The sequence below is a fragment of the Nelusetta ayraudi genome, unplaced genomic scaffold (genome assembly GCF_046127955.1).
Source record: "Nelusetta ayraudi isolate G7.1 ecotype Tasmania unplaced genomic scaffold, CSIRO-AGI_Nayr_v1 ptg000205l, whole genome shotgun sequence".
Classification (NCBI taxonomy): Eukaryota; Metazoa; Chordata; class Actinopteri; order Tetraodontiformes; family Monacanthidae; genus Nelusetta; species Nelusetta ayraudi.
Window position 1 is genome coordinate 88,317 of NW_027466254.1, and position 20,043 is coordinate 108,359.

A 20,043-nucleotide genomic window follows, 5' to 3' on the forward strand; every position below is an offset into this window, starting at 1 on the left:
TATTAAAGTTAAATAATTAAAAATTATGTTACGCATGCTATCAAAATTCAAGTTTTTTCTTTCTGTGGACGTCCTCTGAGGGAACAGCTCATGTTTCCAGGCCTGCTGAAAGTCTGTTGTCGCCACAATTATGGAGATAACAGTGATAACGCGGTGGGAAAATAAACACTTTCGGCATAAAACAAAACAAAACATGAATCGCTCAGCTCAGGTCAACTTCATCTCACGGTTGTTACTCATCCAAAGAGGAGGGGGAGGAAGAGGAGGAGGAGGATGATGCTGCGGGCACGGAACGGTGGCAAGGTGCTCCTCTGACGTGCTGACGTCACCAAATCTTTTGACTGCACTTCCTGGAGTGGCGTTTGTTGTGGGAAACAAACACGGCGGCGCTGAAGTGGCGGAATTCCGGGCAAGAAGGAGGACGCGGTGTGCAAGAAGGAGAACGCCACACGCACAGACACACACAGACACACACACACGCGCCACCTTTTTTTCCTTTCAACAAGCATGTGGTCACGACCGCTCACGCCCGGGCTTCAGATAGGACTGAAGCGGTGACAGCTACGAGGAAGGACGAGAGAGGGGGGGGTTGGAAGGGGGGAGGGGGGGTTGGAAATATTCTCAAAGAGCCTGCCGAGCCAAGCGGAGCAAGCCGCCGACGCCACGGAGTTGTCGCGATGTTGTAGCTAAGCCATGGAGAGCAGAATAAAGTAAGACGTTTGAGTTTTCTGACAGCGCCGCCGCACACATGAACACACCACCGCCGCCGTCCCGTCGAGCTAACGGCTAACGTGCCCATTCGCGCCTCTCCAACGCGATAGAATGTTTGAGGCGTCATTTTTAGCCACGGTCAGCCGGCGGATTTAAGAGTTGGGGGGGGGGGGGGGGGTTGTTGGCCAGCTGGCACGACAGCTTTCGGGTCAGTCTGTCGGCTGTGTCCACTAGCTGACCAGCAATTAGCGGCGCGGCTAGCCAACCGCAAACACACTCCATGTTGACAAACATGTCAAACGTATGTTGTGTCAGAAGGGCAAACTTCACATTAAAAAAAAAAACAAAACAAAACAAAACACAAACCAAGCCACTGTCAGCTACAGCGACCAAGTGTATACTGTGTGTATACACGTCTGTTCGCTGTTGACAGCGTTGGCTGACGTATATTGGAACAGACAGGGGGCCTTTATGCTGATATGATTCCGAGGCACATGATATGGAATTCAGCCCAGTTGATGCAAAGCACACACGTGTTGCCCCACGACCCTGATTAATGAACGCTTCGCTTGTCCCTCAGGGAGAAGCCGGAAAGAACATTTGACGTGGTTCTACAGGTGGCGTGTCCGACGTCTGAGAATGCAGGTAAGTGATGCTGTTGGTTAAGTGATGTGCTCAAAACAACTTGGAACTCCCTCTGTGTCCCCCTTGGCTGCCTGTTCTCAAAGTCATCGCTCACCAGTGAGACTTTTAAGCCACACGTGCACGCGCATATTGCACATTATGTCACATTACACATTATGTCTTTCTTTTGGACTATACTACAAGTGAAATAAGAGACTTCAGTAACTCAAGTAGTAGCGCATGACTTCATGTGTGCTTGGGTTCGGCCACAGCACAGTGCAGAGCTTTTTTTTTTTTTACTTAGTTCAGTTATTCAAAAGACAATTCCATTGTGTTTTAATCCGCATATGCATGAATAGAATAGCATTGCTATTTACTTTTTAAGTTTAATACAGTCAATTAATAATTAATCATCTATTTTTTTTTTTCCATCTTTGGGTTTGGCTCTTGGCTGAGCAAAAGAGAAAATAAATATATTTAACTAGTTCTTAATCTTAGCAATTATGTAACGGGTACATAAATAAAGGTGGGTCATTGAAAACTGACAACTGAAATAATTTGAGGACCAGGGTGTTTCCGAGATGAAGACGTGTGTGTTTTGGCTGCCTGCCGTTTTGTTCCCGACATGTTTTTTAAAATTGTACTTTTTGCTGTGTGGTTATAGTAATTGTGCGCCCGACAGCCATGTTTTCATGTAACTTGTGACATGTTTCAAGGCGCGCTGTGGACGTCACAGAGCCGCTGTGCGTGGCTGAGGTTAGTGTTGCACAGTGCGAGCAGTCAGTAACCACCATGTTTTTTGCCTCACGTCAAATGCGTTTAAAGACTATAGAGTGTTTCCTTTTCTTTTTTTTTTTTTTTGACTCAATTTCCAGTTTGTGTTGCCTCTGTAATTGAAACCGACCGTGACTCTGTCAGTGTGGGGTGCGGCCTCCTAACCATGACCCCACAAAGTTCATTTTGGAAGGCTCATGACTCAGGTCAGCGGCCTACTGTCACCGTTCAGCTGTTTGCAGTGGTCAAACATTTGAACAGCGGCAGCCGGGTGAAGAAAAAAGAAAAAAGGTGTTCAGGCTAACCCAGGAAATCACTGTGGCTAACGTAGAACAGCGTCATCCTCGACCTCTGCGAATATGGGAAATACGGTAACCCATGTTTCACATCAATATCCAGTGTCGCCTGTTAGTCAAGCATGGAGTCAAAACGCTGCACATTACAGCGGCCGTCTTGATTCGCCCACTCGGCCTTGACGTTAAAGAGGTGTTAGGTGGACGTTTCACCCGTGCAGCTGCTGAGCTGACCGGAGTGGACCCACTGAAAGTTGTCCTTGGATATGATTCTGAGAACCAAAGAACCAAACTCATAAACCAGTGGCCTGAGCTTTAATAACAGACTCTCCACCCCCCACCCGTATGATCCTGGGTCGGACTCATATCCGGACTGTTGCTCCCTTGGGCTCGGCTACACGGCAATGTTTGCTCACCCCTCAAGTCAAGTGGAACGTACACATTCTGCTCGGTCTTTTGACCAGAGCTGCGTTCTCTTTCAGGCCTCTGATTGTATGTGTGAAAGTCCCTGTTGAGGATGGTGTTAAGATGTAGGTGTAAAAGGTCTGCCAACAGAGTCAGAGGTTAAATTTACATGCGGCCGTGAATCACTTGTCTAGATATCCTTTTTTTTTTTTTTAATCTGACTTGGCTCTAACTTTTGTCTGTATTAAGTAAGTGGTATGGAATTTTTCCTCAGGCAGATGTGAATATTCTATATGTTATTGTCCATTACATTGTAGAGATGGGCTTCGCCATTAAATTTGACCTGCAGTATTTTTTATTGCGTTCGACTTTGTTTGCGTTCACTATGAATTGAAAGGGTTCAAAGGACAACTCCGGTCACCTCCGAAACCTCCAGTCGCTCACCGCAAGCTAGAATCATTTCTCCCCCAGCGAGACACAACGCGCCTCTCCAAAAAGCACCACTTCTTATTCACACATCATCTTCCCACTCTCTCACAAAGGGAAACGAACAACACAAAAACACAACAGCACAACCATGACAGACTATAATTAAATTGTCATAGCAACATGACGACGAACGCGATGAAAAAGCAGAAATCTGTTTATAGCTTGCTCATGTTTCTCATGGCTCCTCCTCGCAGTTTGAGGAGCAGAGGGTTGAATTTGAGTAATTGTTTTCAATGCAGAGTGTGTGTGTGCGCCGTGTGGCAGCGCTCTGGTGTGCGTCACACTGCTTTCAAGTGAGTGAAAAGGCGTTTCTCTTTGCGCAAACGGGGGCAGGCTTGTTGTGTGGAGGCTTTTGCTGATGTGGCATTAGTGCTTTGCCAGCACAACCACATCCTGGTCCGGCAGCTTCAAAACGAGACTCACCTGCACCAGAGTGAAGCCAGCTTATTGTGGGAGGTAATTTTACTCTCTCACAGCAGTCAGAGAACAGAGCAAGCCGTACAACAGTCAGAGAAAAATACCAGCACCTTTTTAAAGTTGGTCAGCCCACCCTCAACTTCCTGTGTAAACTGCGTTTCTCACTTCTTTGTCAGTCAGTGGCCAACAACACCCACAGACATGTACAAGACGCCCTTTATTTTCCTTTGTATTAAGTTTCATTTCACTTTGACTTTGATCCTGGAATAATTTGATCTATAACTACTAAATTAGAGGCTGTGCCTCGATTGTCTGTTTTCCCCACTTTGTGATTAGTTAATCTGATGACCAAATTCTTTATTCATGTTGTTTATTGTTGAGAACAGTTAAAGATAAAGTGATTTCTGCTAAGAATTTGCGTTTAAAATGCAAAGTACATAGCGGTGCATGTACTGCCATGCATGTGCTGCTGCATGTGCTTTGTAAGGAACTGTTATCTGGAGAAACCCTACACAACACAAGAATCATCTGACTCCCCTTCTTCTTCATGATTATGATTGTAGTCAAACAGTAGCCATCGGACCCCAGGGGGTCTCATTGAAAAGGAATGGAGCACCATTCTTGTGTTTTTTTTTTCTGCAGTCTCAAACCAGCTTTATAGTCACAGGAAGGAGTTGCACTTTTATCATTTTACAGCTGTTCGGTTACAATTCCGCATGAAATTGTGAATCACTGGTTCCCTTTTTTTGTCACAGTGTGCAGTCATTGCCTGTTTTTCTAAACGACAGAAACAAATGCAAAATACTACACCACACATTAAAGGTTGTGGTTCTGTCTTATTTTGTGATCCATTCTAAGTTACAAGTGCAAACGGTAATTGCAATATAATTGCTGCGTGAAAAATGAATGAACTCTAGACTGATTCTAGATGGGTGGATTAATTGATGGTAAATATTCAAGTACGAATCTGGTATGCACTAGAATCACCAGCAAGGCATCGAATACAAAGATCAGAGGCTACTTCTTAAGGACAGTCAACATCAGTGTCGACTGTCTCGTCGATGAGCTGCCAACTTGGTACATTTTGGCACATATTGTCTAGTGGCAACCCAAGTGTATGCTTTTTGCTGTTGCACAGGCCAAAGCGCCCTAAATAAAAGAGTCTATGATGTGTGAGTCTTTTGCCCAAACATCAGGGCTGATTCAGTGGTGTCCAAATCAAGTTTTTGACCAAGTGTGGTCAAGGATAATACAGTTTTTTTGTTTTTTTTGTGTTAAGCTGAGAGCAAACGATTTAGGATAACGATCTCTGCCAGGGTTTGGAGTTTGTTCCCATTGGACAAAATCCCAACCATGACTCGCGCGGATAGGTTTGATTATTGCCACCCCCCTGTTCCCCCCTGCCTCTTTCTTTTGGCAAACACTTGTGGCGACAATACAACAGCGACGTGGCTGGTACAAACAGAAAAGTCTCGTCACCTCACCTGATTTTGACTGCAAAACGGTTTTCGAGATAAGTGTATCAGCATTCTGCAAGAGGAGTTTTGCTGTGGAGTGAAGGGAAAAAACAAAAAAAGAAAAACAAAGCAAGCGGCTACATTGGTGGCGGTGTTGGTTTTGGACCTGGCCCCACGCTTCTAAACAGGGATGTGTGGATAGATGACAGGCACTGGCCCTTTTTCCCTCCTGCAGGTCCGTGGAGACCTGGCCTCCCTGTTCAGCCCCGGCTCTGTTCCGCTTAGCTTTGTTGGCTCGCCGCTCTGTGGATGCTCTTCGGCTGCGAGCGAGTGAGCGAGCGCTGCCGGAGAGCGTGACTGGCATGCTAGCTACTAGCAGCCCTGGCTGCATAAAGCCATATTGATGTGCTTCCAAGATGCTGCCAAAGCTCGCAGATGACACTGCCGCTGCCAAGGCAGTAGGTGGGGACAGATGCTACCTGTCCTCGCGCGCTCCCCGCCGCCAGATTGCCCCCCCCCACCACCACTCGTCGCCCCCTCCTCTACCCGTAACAAAGCCGTAAACTTAATAGATCAGCATATCAGTTTTATAGCAACATTCATGCAGCAATTAGAGCGGGATTTACCGTCGTGGATGGAAAAAAAAGGGGCAGCCTGCTTAGCACGGCGGCGTGGCTGCGCCTCGCTGCTCCTCACTGGGATTTGATTTACTCGCTCTTTTGGCTCAGACAAAAACCAGGGCTGTAAATTTTCGAAATAATCTTATCTAATGTGCCCCCTGATTGTATTTTATATTTTTTCTTTTTTCTCTTATCACTCTTGTACGCCCCCCCCACCAAAAAAAAAAATTTATATGGCTTCCTCCTCATATCAGCATCATCATTTCCCTTCACGCCATGTTTCTTTTGTCTTATATATATGTATATATATATATATATGTATATGTGTATATATATATATATATATATATATATATATATATATATATGTATATATATATATATATATATATATATATATATTTTTTTTTTAAATCCGATTTCCTTCCGCTTAAGTACATCCAGAGCCTCTCACTAGTGTCAGAGTTTGCGGGGGGGAGGCTGATGTGACATTTTAATTATCGGCAAACTCCCCTATAAGTTTATCCTCTTTCGGTGGTATGTAAAAACCAGAATCCAACGAATAGAGATCTCACTGTTTGAGTCACATGGCCAACCGTCAAAAGTTTCCTTTTGCTCAGTCCCCCAAGAACATTTTCGCACAAACCCAGAGGTCTCGCTGTCCTCCACTGTTAGTGACTCTCTCATTAGTCTGTTTCCGTCTCCTCCGCGATGAGCGCTCTGATGTTCGTGTCTTTCCCTTTGGCTTTCACCCCGCTTCCTGTTTCTGTCCTTTTATTTTTTTTTTTTAAACGCAGCGCTAACGTCCCGCACAGTGGAACTTTTCTAAAAGGTTGAACGTTGACATTCTGCAAAGTGTTTTATTTGCTCCTTGACCCGCTCGTCGGCGGCGGCGCCGCACTCTGATTGGGCTGTGCCTGCGTGGTGAGTTCGCACCAGGCTCGACCCTCAGACAGGAGGCCAAACAGATGCCAAGGCGCGGCGAAGGGTGTTGATTGGTCATTAGAGAGGCCGCGCTCCTCCAATGGCACTCCAGAGAGGACCCCGGAGTCTCACACTTCATCCTCACGACCCCGCTGGCCTCTCCTTTGTTTCACCCAGATGACGCCCTTTAAATGGCTCTCGTTCACTTTGACGAATCTCGTACACTGCAGAGGTCCTGCCTGTGTCGTGTAGGTTTCTCAGAACCCCTTTAAGGAAGTGTCTCAACTCTCTGACTGAAGTGGTAGTGGCCACAGCGGGAGGTGTCCCCTCCCCACTCACCCTGTCTGCTAGATAACATCAGACCCTGCCTGAGTTTTATTAAGCAAACCTTTTTCTTTTTTTCTTTCTTTCTTGTTTTTTTTTTTTTTTTTTTTATGTGCGTGCAGTTGTGCAGTGTAGTTTGACGGATGAGAGGGGCTGTGTGCTAATGTCCACTTTTAAAATCTGCTTCTTGAATGTCTCGGACTTGAAACTAGAGTGAGTTTGCGTTGCATCAAGCTTCAGGACTCCAGTTTGTTCTTAACAGAGGCAAAAGTATTCACATTCTGTAAGTAAAAGTACAGGAACTTCTGTAAAAAAAAATACGCTGGTGAAAGTACTGATTCAACTCCTTTACTCGAGTAAAAGTAAGAAAGTTCTGAAATGTACTTAAATAAAAAGTACTTTTTTTTTTTCGTAGTCCGGATTAGAGTTCTTAAAAAAACAACAACAAAAAAAAACCCTTTGGTACTCTACATTACTAGTACTAATACTTAAGTTTTTCTTTTTTTCAACTGCATTACAATGAAACGGTAATCATTGAACCATTATTGCATTTTTACCCTTTAAATTACACTCCCCAATGTTATTTTCTCCATTTCATTCCTTTGTGCAGAAAATGTACTCAACAGTGACCCCAAAGCCCAGGTCTCTAAAATAATCTCCTTATAAAGTATGATATAATTTTATATATTATATATTATATTTTAGATATTATACTTTAATATTATACTACACAACAGTACAAAATAATAGTAACAAGCATGTTTTTCCGAAGTTAAATGCACAAAAGTACAGATATTTGTGTACAAATGTAGGGGGTAAAATTCAAAAGTCGTCAGAAATACTCAAATCTAGTACAGACACCTGAAAAACGACTAAAGTACAATCCCGAAATATTTGTACCTTGTTCCTGCCCACCTCTGCTTCTTGAGGAGCACACGTCATTATGAGCCTAAGCGTGCATTTATTTCATGCCTCTGCTCTCTAAGGCCAACACGAGCCTCAACGTCTTTGCTTGATGTGTAAAAGTCATTTGTCGCCTTTCCGTCACACATCACACTTAATGGCAGCGATGGTGTAATGGCCTGCTGTTCCTTGGGTTCAGCTCCGGCCCGTCTTCCTCTCTGTCGTGATGATAGATTGGATCAAGTGACGCCTCGGCCCTCTTCTCCAACCGCCCCGGCTTCAGCTGAGTGAAGCCAAGTTGAACATACAAACACGATGATGCTGTTTCTCTGTGTGTGTATTTATTTATTTTTTTACTGCGGCGCTATCCATGTCACAGAGGGGGCTGGAGCAGCAGCAGATGGATGGAGTGTTTTGGTGACCCACCTCATAGCAGAAAGAATGATATAGAAAACATATGCTTTAATGTCAATTGAAAACGGAACAGAAGTGTGAGAACAAAATGTGTGTTCTTTGAAGCCCCACGGTATTCAGCCTTTTACTGAAACGACTCTTAAAGCGCTGACAAAGTGGATGAAATACAGCCATTTCATGACCTGCTCACTATCAATATAATTTCTTCAAGTTCAGCGGGCCAGATTAAAAAGCTTAACGGGCCGCATATGGGCCCCTGGCCTTAGTTTGCCCATGCCTGTTCTGGAGCCAGAGAACGGGCGAGTGCTTCACGTCCCATGAGTCACTTATCGACTCCTGAAGATAAAGGTTCTCAGCTTTACCGAGCTGCCGCGTAATGCCGATGACAGAGTGGGAATCCAAAATAAAGGGTGTGTGCGCGCGCGCTCGTGTTCTCAGCCATTTCATTTGAAAACTTAAGTCAACTTGCCTTTGACGCGCTGTTGCTAACCAACGGCGTACCCTGCGTTCATTTGCACTCTCGCTCACTTCTCACCTCCCACTCGTGCATATCCACTCGGTCACGCAAACCGCACACAGTACTTCCTGCCTCGCTGCCTGAACTGATCGCTACTTTCGATAGGAGGCAAATTTGACCCCGGCGCGGGTCAGCAAGACCCCGTCGGACGCCGACCCGCACGAGACGTTTTTACTTTGTCTCGTAGTTCGGCAACCGCCGCGAGTGGCGCCGAGGATGAGCTGCGCTGGCGGGTCGTTAATCAAAGCTCAAAGAGTTGCAGTGAAAGGAGTCCGGCGGAGAAACGCGGTGGTGTGCGTAACCTTAGAGGTGAGGAGCTGTGGGGGGGCTCGGACGGAATCCAAGGGGCAGACTCGCTGTTGTTTTCGTGAACATGCAGTGGTGCATTTTCACCGCTGTATATATTTGTGCGTGACGAACATACATGCGATGGGACGGCGGAGAGGAGGGGCGTTCGCAAGCTCCTTCCTTCCCTCCCTCCCTCCTTCCTTCCTGGCTGGCTGGATGGATGAATCCATGCACCCACGGTGTGTGTGTGTGTGTGTGTGTGTGTGTGTGTGTTAGTGTCTCTCACTGTGTGTGTGTGTGAGAGAGAGAGAAGCTGTGAGATCTACGGGAGGCTCATCTGAATTCACGAATGCTGCCAGGCCGGGAGAACATGGAGAGACTTCCAGGCGAACGAATCTCACCGTCTATTTTTAGACAACCAGCCCCCCCCTTCCCCACCACCACCACCACCACCACCACCACCACCCGCCACCCCCCTTCTCTTCGCGGCGACAAAGTGGGGAAGAAGGGATGGGGGTTTGGGGGGAGTGGGGGTGGTGCAGGGACCTGATCGATGATTTAAAAATGAGCTGATCTTGATGAATGCGGTGGAGTGTCACCGCGCTGCCTCCGCTCCTCGTTCCCTTCCTCGCTCGGAGAGCATTGTTACCCCCCCCGCCCCCCCCGGCCCCCCAGCGTGTCTGAGAGCCAGCGCTGTACGTCTTTGTGCGGTGGCAGATGATTTTATTCCCCCGTGACGAGTCTTAATTTATGCTCTGAAGAGCGCTGGGAATCGTATGTGTATAAAAATAATAAAAATTCACCAAGTGAAGCTGGGATGGTGTCCGGCTGAATTTAGCTCTTCAGGATCACTCATGACATCAGTGAGGAAGGGTTTTCCCTGACATCCAGTGGCAGTAGATGGATATATACTGTATATGTATATGTATATATACATATATACATATATATATATATATGTGTGTGTGTGTGTGTATATGTGTATATATATATGTATGTATGTATGTATGTGTGTATATATATATGTATATATATCTATGTATCTGATATATATGTATATATGTATATATATACATATATATATATGTATCTATATCTGTATATACATATATACATACATACATATATATACATGTATACATGTATGCATTGTATGGCAGATGGCCCATACATTTACATTCAAGCACACATGTAGCTATACGTGCGTGTCCCCACCGTCCAACGCACAACCAAATATTGCCAGTCAAAGAACAATGATTGGCTGGTTCTTGTGCCTGTAATACCAGCGTGGCCTAGTTTAGCCCACAAATGAGCAGGATTAGTGCAGCCCTCGCAAACTGTGGCTTTGGTGTTGTTAATCTGCCCCAGTCTGCCAAATTGGATTTTATGTATTTAGAAAAAAATAAATGAAACAGGATGTTGGGATGACTCATCTCTTACGACCACACGAACTGGCCCTAGTTTCTCATGAAACCGCCATGAAGCCTTTATTTCATGTGTAAGTCAAGCCATAGTTAGCAGGACACCGCATTCTCCACAGGAAGTGCCATGCATTTCCTTGTTTGTCTTCTTCTTCTGCTTTTCCTTTGTCTTCTTCTTTTTTTTTTTTTTTTTTTAAATTTAAAACGTCAGTGTTGCTGCTATACCACACTACACACTATGCATTTTCCACTTTATCACGCCTCGGCCCAGTTTTCTGTGAACGTCTTCATCAATGAAGGCAAACTTTGCATAAACCTTTTCAAATAAACAAAGAAAAAAACCCAACAACAACAACAACAACAACACCGTGTCGTACAGCTGTCCAAAAGATCACAGTCATTCTGTGACACCCAGACAAGACGAGAGGACTTAACACGTAAAGGCATTGGTTGTTCCAAAGGACTCACTCTTGGCTGTTGTGTACGGTCTCACGGAGCAGCCGACACGCAGACTGACGTCAAATGATTCCAAAGATGAGTGACAAAAAGACAGAATCGTGCACGCAGCGCGGCAATTAAGGAAATCAGCCCACGTATTGACGTGATATGAGTGCTGGTATCCTGACATTGAGGCTGTTTTTTTTTTTTCTTTCTCTCTTAAGACCCTAATTTTTTGTGGTCAAGGACAAACCCAAGTCATGCAGAACCGGTGGTACAAGCCCTGTCAGCTCAGTTTCCGTCCTCACTATTTACACGTCAACAGCCGTGCCCTGGGGCTACGTCTCTCCATCCCGTGTTGGCTAACGCGCAACACAATTACCGCAGAGACGATGCCGTTTACGTGTGTGCTGTGTGGCCCTACTGGCCCTTAATTTGGGTTCTGGCCTATTTTTCAAGGCGGTAAATATAGGTCAGTCCCGGTGCCTCTGTAAATGTCTGAGACCATTTATCATTGCAAATCATGTAATTCATCCAGGAGGTCTTTGTTTTCTCACATGCTTGCATGCACACACACACACACACACGCACACACACACACACACCAACCTAAATCCCTATCCATTTCCTGTCCATGGAATAACAGTTCAATTCTCACATTTTTTCATTTAAAAACTGAATCTCATAACTTTTATTTCCCATCTTGGCGTTGAATTAAATTGCATTTTTTTTTTTTTTAATTTAGAGAGCCTCATGTGTCTAATAAAAAACAATCAAAAGTATCCACCTTCAGAGCAAGGCTGTCAGTTCTGCTGCTCCTTATGACTGTTTTTTTAGTTTAAAAAAAAAAAAAAAAAAAATCAAACTAGATGCCATTTTGCCTTCTAAAAAGGATTATTGGGTGATGTTTTTACTGTTTCCTGTTGACATATTGCAATCAATTGGGGGCAACACCAATCTTTTATTGGGCCACTACAGTTACTACAGTTACATTACTGGGACGCTCGAGCTAATAAAAGGAGCGCGTGCGTGTCAATGCCCATTGAGCAGGGCTCTGTCGATGGCAGTTCTGTTCATCCTGCCTGCTGAATCACTAGTTGACTTGCCCTACTTAATGATCCCCTTTGTAAGCCAGAGCACACGCTGTGATGAAGCACAGTGAAACAATTATGCAATGGTGGTAATAGAGATGCAAGATTGAAATAACGCGTTCCGACCGTCAAACTCCAATTAAACGTCATCCGTGCTCGTGAGCATCGTTGCTTCATCGCTTAAACATACGAGGAGTCAGTAGCAGCGTTTCCATTACATTATTTCCCAAAATAAATTGATATTTCTAAAATTTCGACAAAGTGCAATTGCGATTTGCAGGCGTGTCCATTGACTGTGTGAAGTACACAAGCCGTAATTCTTGTAAAATCTCGTCCGGTGAGAATTACGTTTTGCTTTTGTTTGTTTATATTTGTTTGCTGCCAACAATTGGTTGTTATATTTTCCCCTCTGATCCCTTGTAAAAAAATGTTCCGTATCCTCCTCCGTCCAAACATAACGCGCCATTTTCACTTGAAGTGAACTGGTCACATGACCAGGCACGTCACGTACGGTGACGCGTAAATGCAAGAAAAGTGTTTCCATGACGCTTTTGGGATATACTCTTACCTCTGTATCGATACGTCTGAAAAAGCACCTCACGAGAGTGTAAGAACCATTTGGCAATATTTGAGAGGTTTTTCGAACTTAGGCGTTTTCATTACCAGCCTTTTATTGCGATATTTAGGTTTTGCTCAATTCTAGTGGTGATGGGAACGCAGCGGGTGTGAGCGTGTTTATCTGAGAGCAGATTGCTTTATCTCACAGTTCATCACACATTTTAAGAAATTGATATGCTGCGGCTGCGGACGGACGGACGGACGGACGGTGTCTGCTCTGTGTTTTTCCGTCGGCGCTCCATCCGTCAGCGGTGCCACAATATTCACACCCGCGCGCGGTGTTTTTCAGGCGGAGGCGCTATTGTGCTATCTTTTAACAGACATAGATGTTTTGTCATCCCCGCGGAAGCGCCGGCTGCTGCTGCCGCCGCCTGAGTGTCTGACTTGGCTGACTGAGAGCTGCCTGTCTGTCAGCCAGCCCACCCCCAACTCCCCAACCCCCCACTCCCTTTTTGCATGTGAACTTCAAATCACAGCTCAGCAGCGCCAAGCATGTAGCCGCCAAAGGCAAGGCTTTGCACTGTCATCAGCGCCATGCAGCTGCCTCTGGGTGCTGTGCCATATGACATTAGCCGAGATCGATCCCCCTCCTCACCTCAAGGAGATGCTGCGCCTCGTAGAAGGGTTTTTTTTTTTTCTTTTCTACCCCCCCCACTCCATGCTCCCCACGCCCCCGACGACGCACGCGCTGTCACAAAAGCCGAGAAGAGAAGCTGTGCCCGGAGCACGTTGAACTGAGTGACAATGACCTGATCACCAGGATTCTGCAACTTTTCTTTTTCATTTTTCTTTTTTTTTTTCTCCCAAAGTTTGACGTTTCAAAGTTGCATTTTACCAGACGTTTGGCATCTCGGTCACACAAAACACACACACACACACACACACACACACACACACACACACACACACACACACACACACACACACACACAAATCCACATCCAAAATTTGCCCATCTTGCCAATAATCTATCATGCAAACAAGTCTATTCTCAGAGCCTGGAAATTGGCATTTCAACTTTAGATAAATTGACCTCAGCTGTTTGATAGGAGCACGAAACACTGCACATACTGATATTCAAAGTCATTGTTTGTGGAGGTGTGTCTCGTTTCATTGAGACACGCCTCCACAAACAATCACATCAATCTAACATATCCATCTTCTGAGCAACTGTCAGTTCTGTTGCTCTAAATGAGTCTTTGAAAATATTTTGCTCACACACACACACACACACACACACACACACACCAGATCGGGATTTTATGTACAAGTTCGACTTCAACCTGTAGCCAGTGGATTGGCTGGTACCTTCTCCATGATGCTTTGCACGTGTTTGTAAAGGGACAAACGGTGAAGCAGTTTGTTGAGAGATCAATGATGCATATTATTATTGGATTGGGCATGGATGCGAAATGAATGTTGCACGACATCACTTCACTGCGCCCCACCACCACCCGCACTCTACAAAAGCTCACTTGCATTCAGACAAACGCGCTCTTGATGTCATTTTCATGCCTTCTCTCTGGCTGTTAACTTCATAATGGAGTTATTTATTTCCGACACGCTCATAAAGACGCCGTGTTGACCGAGGCAGATGGTTTGACCATATGGACTGAAATGTGTGACAATGTGAAGAAACGTTGATTCCTGTCTGTTTCCTCACCCCCCCCCCCCCCCCCCCCCGCCCCCCGTCCCCAACATCTCAAACCAGAAACAGCCACCGACTCCAGATTGAATCGTCAGCATTCGCTCGGCGACCAAAAAGTTTGCCGTCTTCCCTCTCCGCGCTCCACATCTATTTGGGAATAGATATCTGGGTCATACCTCCGATTTCAGGTTATACCTCAGATTTTAGGGCATGTTCCTTCTCTTCCTTACGTCGACGTAGAGCATCATACAGCTGTAGACAGTGCTGGAGAGTAGTCTACCTGGGGAGTAACCCGTTTGTTTGTTTGCTGCTTGTTTTTGTTTTTTTTCTCCCTACTCTCTCTCTCTCTCTCTCTCTCTCTCTCTCTCTCTCTCTCTCCCTCTCCTTAGCTGAGGAGGCTAAACCCACCCTCCCCCAGCAAAACACACTGACAGTGTATTGTTGTGTTGAAGATGCAGTCATGCAGAGCTGGTGTTTGACATAATGTTGGACCAGTATGGAAGCTGACTGGGAATATCAACGCTGATACGTGGTGATACACAGAGGCTGTCACAAAGGTTGCATCCATATGCTGTGCCACTCATTCGTGAAGCTGTGAAATTGGGTTGCATCCCAACTAGCCTGGAGACACTATCACTTTCCCCTCTCTTCTCTCTGCCGCTCCTCCCTCCACCTCCTCTCTCTCTCTCTCTCTCTCTCTCTCTCTCTCCTTCTCTCTCTCTCTCTAGGCTCGTCGTACCGAAGTGTTTTTCTGGAAAGACGGAACATCTAATGTGGCATTAATAGGGTCACATCGTCGGCGCGCAGAGCCTCCTTTCTTCTCCTTCCAGTGGTTGAGGCTGTTGTTTGTCTTTTGTTTCTGATGAAGCCGTGGAACTGGTTCAGAAATCCTCGAGACCAGCAACTCTCACATGAGAAGCCTGCCAGTTGATGTTTTTTTGGCTGCTGGAGTGGGCTCCGCCGTGGAGGTTGCCTTCTTTTTTTTTTATTTCTTTTTTTTTTATTTTATTCGCGTTTGTTATGTATTCATGCATCGGAATGAAAATTTTGACTTTCCACAAACTTGGCCCGACTTCTGGACCCATGCGATCGCAGAGTGACGACGCTTGCTACTGTGCGTTTGGGGCTCTTGCAATACCGATAACGTATGTCGTGCCATGCTTTGCTATTAACGTTCAGGTTCCAAAGCCAGATAAGCCAAAGTAGCGACCCATTATTTGTCTCTTTGTTGTACAGTGACATAGATTTACTACATGTAACGGGGCTATCGCTGCGGTTGCAAACTTCCCTAACCCCTGAGAAGATCCAAAGCCACCCAGTAGCTGCAGCCCATGAAATCTGGCTCTATTATTTTCATTGCTTTTCGTATCAAGAAACGAGTGACCTGCAACATAAGCGTCAATGTTGGTCGTTGTTATTTCTAGTTAACCACCACCACCCTGCTGCTGTCCTCCTCAGTCCTAACAACAGAGTGTGACCAATCCACACTGGTTAACCTAAGTACCATATCACGGTTTCAGAAGCTTCTTTTTCGGTTAAAACCTCGCCTCGGTAAATCGCCATGAAATGTAATGCCATTTGCGGTGCGCAGGCTGAGACTTGACGGGGGGAAAAATGTTCTAAATGTCTGTGAGTGTGTTTTTCTGTCTGCTGCCCTTTGAAAGATGCCAGTTAATCTGCTTACCCCCTTTAATTGTGAGTGTAGGGGTTGGGCCTCCTCCCAGTCAGAATGAGCCCACTGATCCAGAAGTAAAACGATGACCAGCGCAGTTATTTCTTCCTTTAGGTCCTACAAACCCCCGCCACCCCCCCCCAGGTCTTTTTAGCCAGGCCTCCTCCTCCTCCTCCTCCTCCTCCTTCTCCAGCGCACTTTCTCTCACAGGGAAAGAAAGCTCCTTGTTCTGACAATGGACATTTTTTGCCATATGTTGGCTTGACATCTTCATCAGGTTCACAGCAGGTTACCTTAGTTAACTTTCACTCCACTGCCTGATGGGATTTTCTCCTCTCTTTTTCTCCAATGGCCGAGGCTCAAAGTCTAGACGGCCTCCGAGGCCCGGGTCCTTCCAGCCCCGGCGGCCACAATGGCCGCATTGTGGACGCTTAGTAGCGGTAGCTTCCTCCCGTTACGGCAAACAGGGCCGGCGCTTAAAACAATGCTTTTGTCCGAGGGCATGCGAGGAGGAGGAGAAGGAGGAGGAGGAGGAGGAGGAGAAGGCCTTAATCCACTGCTCACTGAGAAATGAACCTCTCCTAAAGATGACAGAGTGAACGGGAGAGACGGCGGTGAATGAAATCACTTGCCAAGGAGGTGAAGAGTGCAGCAGTTTAACCCCTGGCCAAGAAAGGAGGGAGGAGAGGCGGCAAAGGGAGCGAGGAGAAAGGAGGAACAAGGAGAGGCAGGCGCTGCATCCCTTCATCTTCCTCGGCGCGGATGGAGGAGAGGGGCTGCCGGTGGCTTTCACAAGCCTCGCTTCTCACCAGAGGAGCTGCTGTTCACCATATGGGATTTGGCCTTTCTTAACAAACAGGCCCCCTATTCACTCGCGCACACACATTCAGGAGTTTACGGAATAAGGTGGAAAAAAAAAAAAAAAAAGGAGTGCATTTTTTATGCCTTCAGAACACTGGATGGCCATGAGGGCTCTACGATCTGTGTTTGATTCACATAGTATAGAGAATTATAAACTAGGAGCTTTCATCTAAATGTGTATTCACACAGGATTTTGGGGTTAGGCCTTTTTGTGTTTTACCAGAGTCTCCCCGTCTCGGCGCTGGAATCGTGCATTCAGGCCACTGTTATTGAGCTGCTGAGGTGATACCTATAGAAACACAAACATATGCTTCTGCAATGTGGGTGTATATCATGTTTATCGCGCGCGTTTTTTTTCCCTTTCTTTTTTTCCTCCTCCCAGCGGTCCGCCAAGGCTATTTTTAGCGAACTCCGTGGCGCTCGGTGTAAAGCAAGTTACAAATGGGCGAATAACTTGCTGCGCATCGCCGGGCACCGCGAGCTCTCTGACAAACTATTCCGCGCGCCAACTTTCCCTTCCAGCCGGCAGCGTCGGGGCAGCGAGCGGCGCTCGGAATGACGGCCTCTGCCAGCAGCTTCTTTTTAGCCTACTTGGAAAATCCCAAGAAACGCTGATGCATGCCAAGGCAGAGGTGCCAGCATTCTTCATTTTTAGCCTACTTGGAAGTGCCAGCAGTCATAGATTTATGCAAAGAATAGAAGAAATAAGAGATGAAGCGAGGGGGTGCGGGGTGGATTGGCGGGGTAGGCTCGTCCTCTGCCTTCTCTCATGTTTCCGATGCACATTCCCCGTTAATTTATTCTGTTTAATCCCGTCATGTTTAATGATCCACCTGAGGAGGTAGGAAGGAAGCGGTGTCAGTGGAGTGGTGGTTGGTCGGGGGGGGGGGCGGTGAGGAGGTCTACCTCCCGCTCTTCAAAATCCATCCAGTCCCTCCTCCCGCCCCTCACCTCACCCTTCCTCCTCCCTCTGCCCCCCACGCCCCCGCCCTCCCCCAGTCGGCCCGCTCTCAGTTCCCAGAACCCTTCACCTATTAACCCTTCTCTCTCTGCGCTCGCTCCTCTCCGTCGACTTGTAAAAGACTGGCATCACAGGAATAGCCCCTACATTGATTTTTTTTTTTTTTTTTTTCGGCCAATGCTTGCCATCGGCGCCCCCACCCCTACCCCCACCATCACCCACCACCTCCCCCAGCATCTGTGTCATGGCTCAGGGGCTTCCCGTGCCTTGCCCCCATCGTGACTGCTGGAGACCAGCCACGCTTGAAACCCTGGGAGATCAATGGACACGACCGGCCGCGCCGTGAATATTCGCTCCCGCGCTCGCCGTCTATTTGTTAACATGCGCGCATCGGCGCGGCGCGCAAGCCGGAGAGACCGACCACCGTCCGCGCTGTCACGTGCCCCCCCCGACCCCCACTACCACCCCTCCTCACCTCGGCACATCCTCTCCTCCTGGTGTGAATGGAGGAGTCTTCCTCCGGATAGGTGATTTCAATTCAATTCTCACCCGCTGGATCTGTTTACGCTCCACCCGGGGGGGGAAGTATGCTGTATGCTATACATACTGGGGGCTGTATGCCCCCACCCCCCACCTTCCTCCACACCCCACCCCCCGTCACTCTGACTGCCACTGGTGTCACTTCAAATGGGCTGCAGTGCAGCAGCTGCTAGAGCTCTTGGTAAGGCTTTGGCACCTGTATGAAATACAATAAACACATTTTGAGCTCTTTGAAATGTTGCGCTTTGACGGAGAGGAGATTGTGTGTAAATATATACATATATATATATATATATATATATCAGCACATAATGCGGGCGGGGCCTTACCAAACTTGGCCCAGCCCGGTCGACTGAGCACGACTGTGTCCTTGCAACAGCATTATTATTATTTTTTTTTTTTCGGCCTGTGTGTGTATTTGCATGCACATGGCATTGCTGGCATCCTCCAGAACCCCTGCGCCCCCTGAGTTGGTCGCATTTTATTGCAACTGACAGCTACCATTGTGTGTTCTCATGCTGGGAATGTTTTACGACCTTGTGTTGAAAAACCAAAATATTTACAGTGTACACCGATCTGGTAAAACCCGCTGTCTGCGGTCACGACATCTCCCCAACACGGAAATCTTTGGACCTTAGCTGCAAAGTAGATAGAAATGCTATCATATTAGGTGCAATAGGGCTTTGCAAATTCATTCAAACTGAGATTGAAGACATTTGTTTTGATCATGTTTGTATTTTTTGCACCCTATAACCATCCCCACTTGAAAATCTGCATCGAATTAAACATGTATTCTCGGTAACAGCCTTTCAGCAGGCATTGTGTGGCGTGAACGCGTGTGCAATATTTTTTAATTTTTTTTTTTTTTTTTTTTTTTTGAAGAAGGGGCGGGTGGATTAACTAGTGCAGGATCTGTCATGGTGACATTTGTGTCCCCTGGCGGAGCAGCAGGGGTCCTCTTCACCCCCGTAACCTTCAACTCAGCCTTAACTCCCCTCAGGCCCCCTCTTGTGTCCACCACACGTCCAAAGGGGAGGGGTGCATGAACGCAAGGGAGTGAGGGGGGAAAAATAGAGCTTGGAAGACCAGGGATGGTGGTGGTGGTGGTGGTGGTGTGGAGGAGGAGGAAGGAGGGAGGGTGTAGAGGGAGCAGGAGCTGGTGTGTGTGTGTGTGGGGTGGGGGTGTGCAGAGCTGCAGGGGGAGAACGGCATGAAGAGAAAGAAAGGCTTGTGGAAGAACGGACGAGGAAAAAAAAAGGACAGCCCGGGAAACAGAGAAGAGAAAAAAGGAGTGGACAGTAAAATAGTGTCAGGGGGCAGATGATTGGCAGCAGGCTGAGGAGCAGAACATCTGAAAGTGTGGCCCGTGGGGTAGACCCAAAAGTGCATGCATGATGCGAAGGAAGGATGAGCGATGAACAGAAGACGGGGCTTTTGCGGCGCTCTGAAGTCCCACACGTCTCCAGAAATACCGCGCGTGTGTGTGTGTGCGCGCGTGTGCGTTGTTGTGCAGCGCCCTGCGCCCCTCCTCTATCTATCCCATCGTATTCTGAATTACTGCTATCGTATCGGGGACGTCCCGGTCAGCGTAATTAGATTTTGCAGGTCAAAGGTCAGCTTGTGGCAGCGTCGT

The 20,043-nt window shown here is 46.8% G+C and overlaps 1 protein-coding gene across 2 annotated transcripts in view; it reads left to right on the forward strand.

Annotated features, from left to right (window-relative positions):
- Positions 1–322: 322 nt before the first annotated feature.
- Positions 323–20,043, forward strand: part of dennd1b (DENN/MADD domain containing 1B) — a 113,609-nt gene continuing 93,888 nt past the window's right edge. Inside the window, exons 1-2 of one of the 2 annotated variants that reach the window (XM_076015961.1) lie at positions 323–710; positions 1,292–1,356. In XM_076015961.1, the coding sequence (XP_075872076.1) occupies positions 694–710; positions 1,292–1,356 (82 nt within the window). In that variant the 5' untranslated portion in view covers positions 323–693. The remainder of the gene's footprint in view (positions 711–1,291; positions 1,357–20,043) is intronic. The other variant, XM_076015962.1, reaches the window with a different exon arrangement.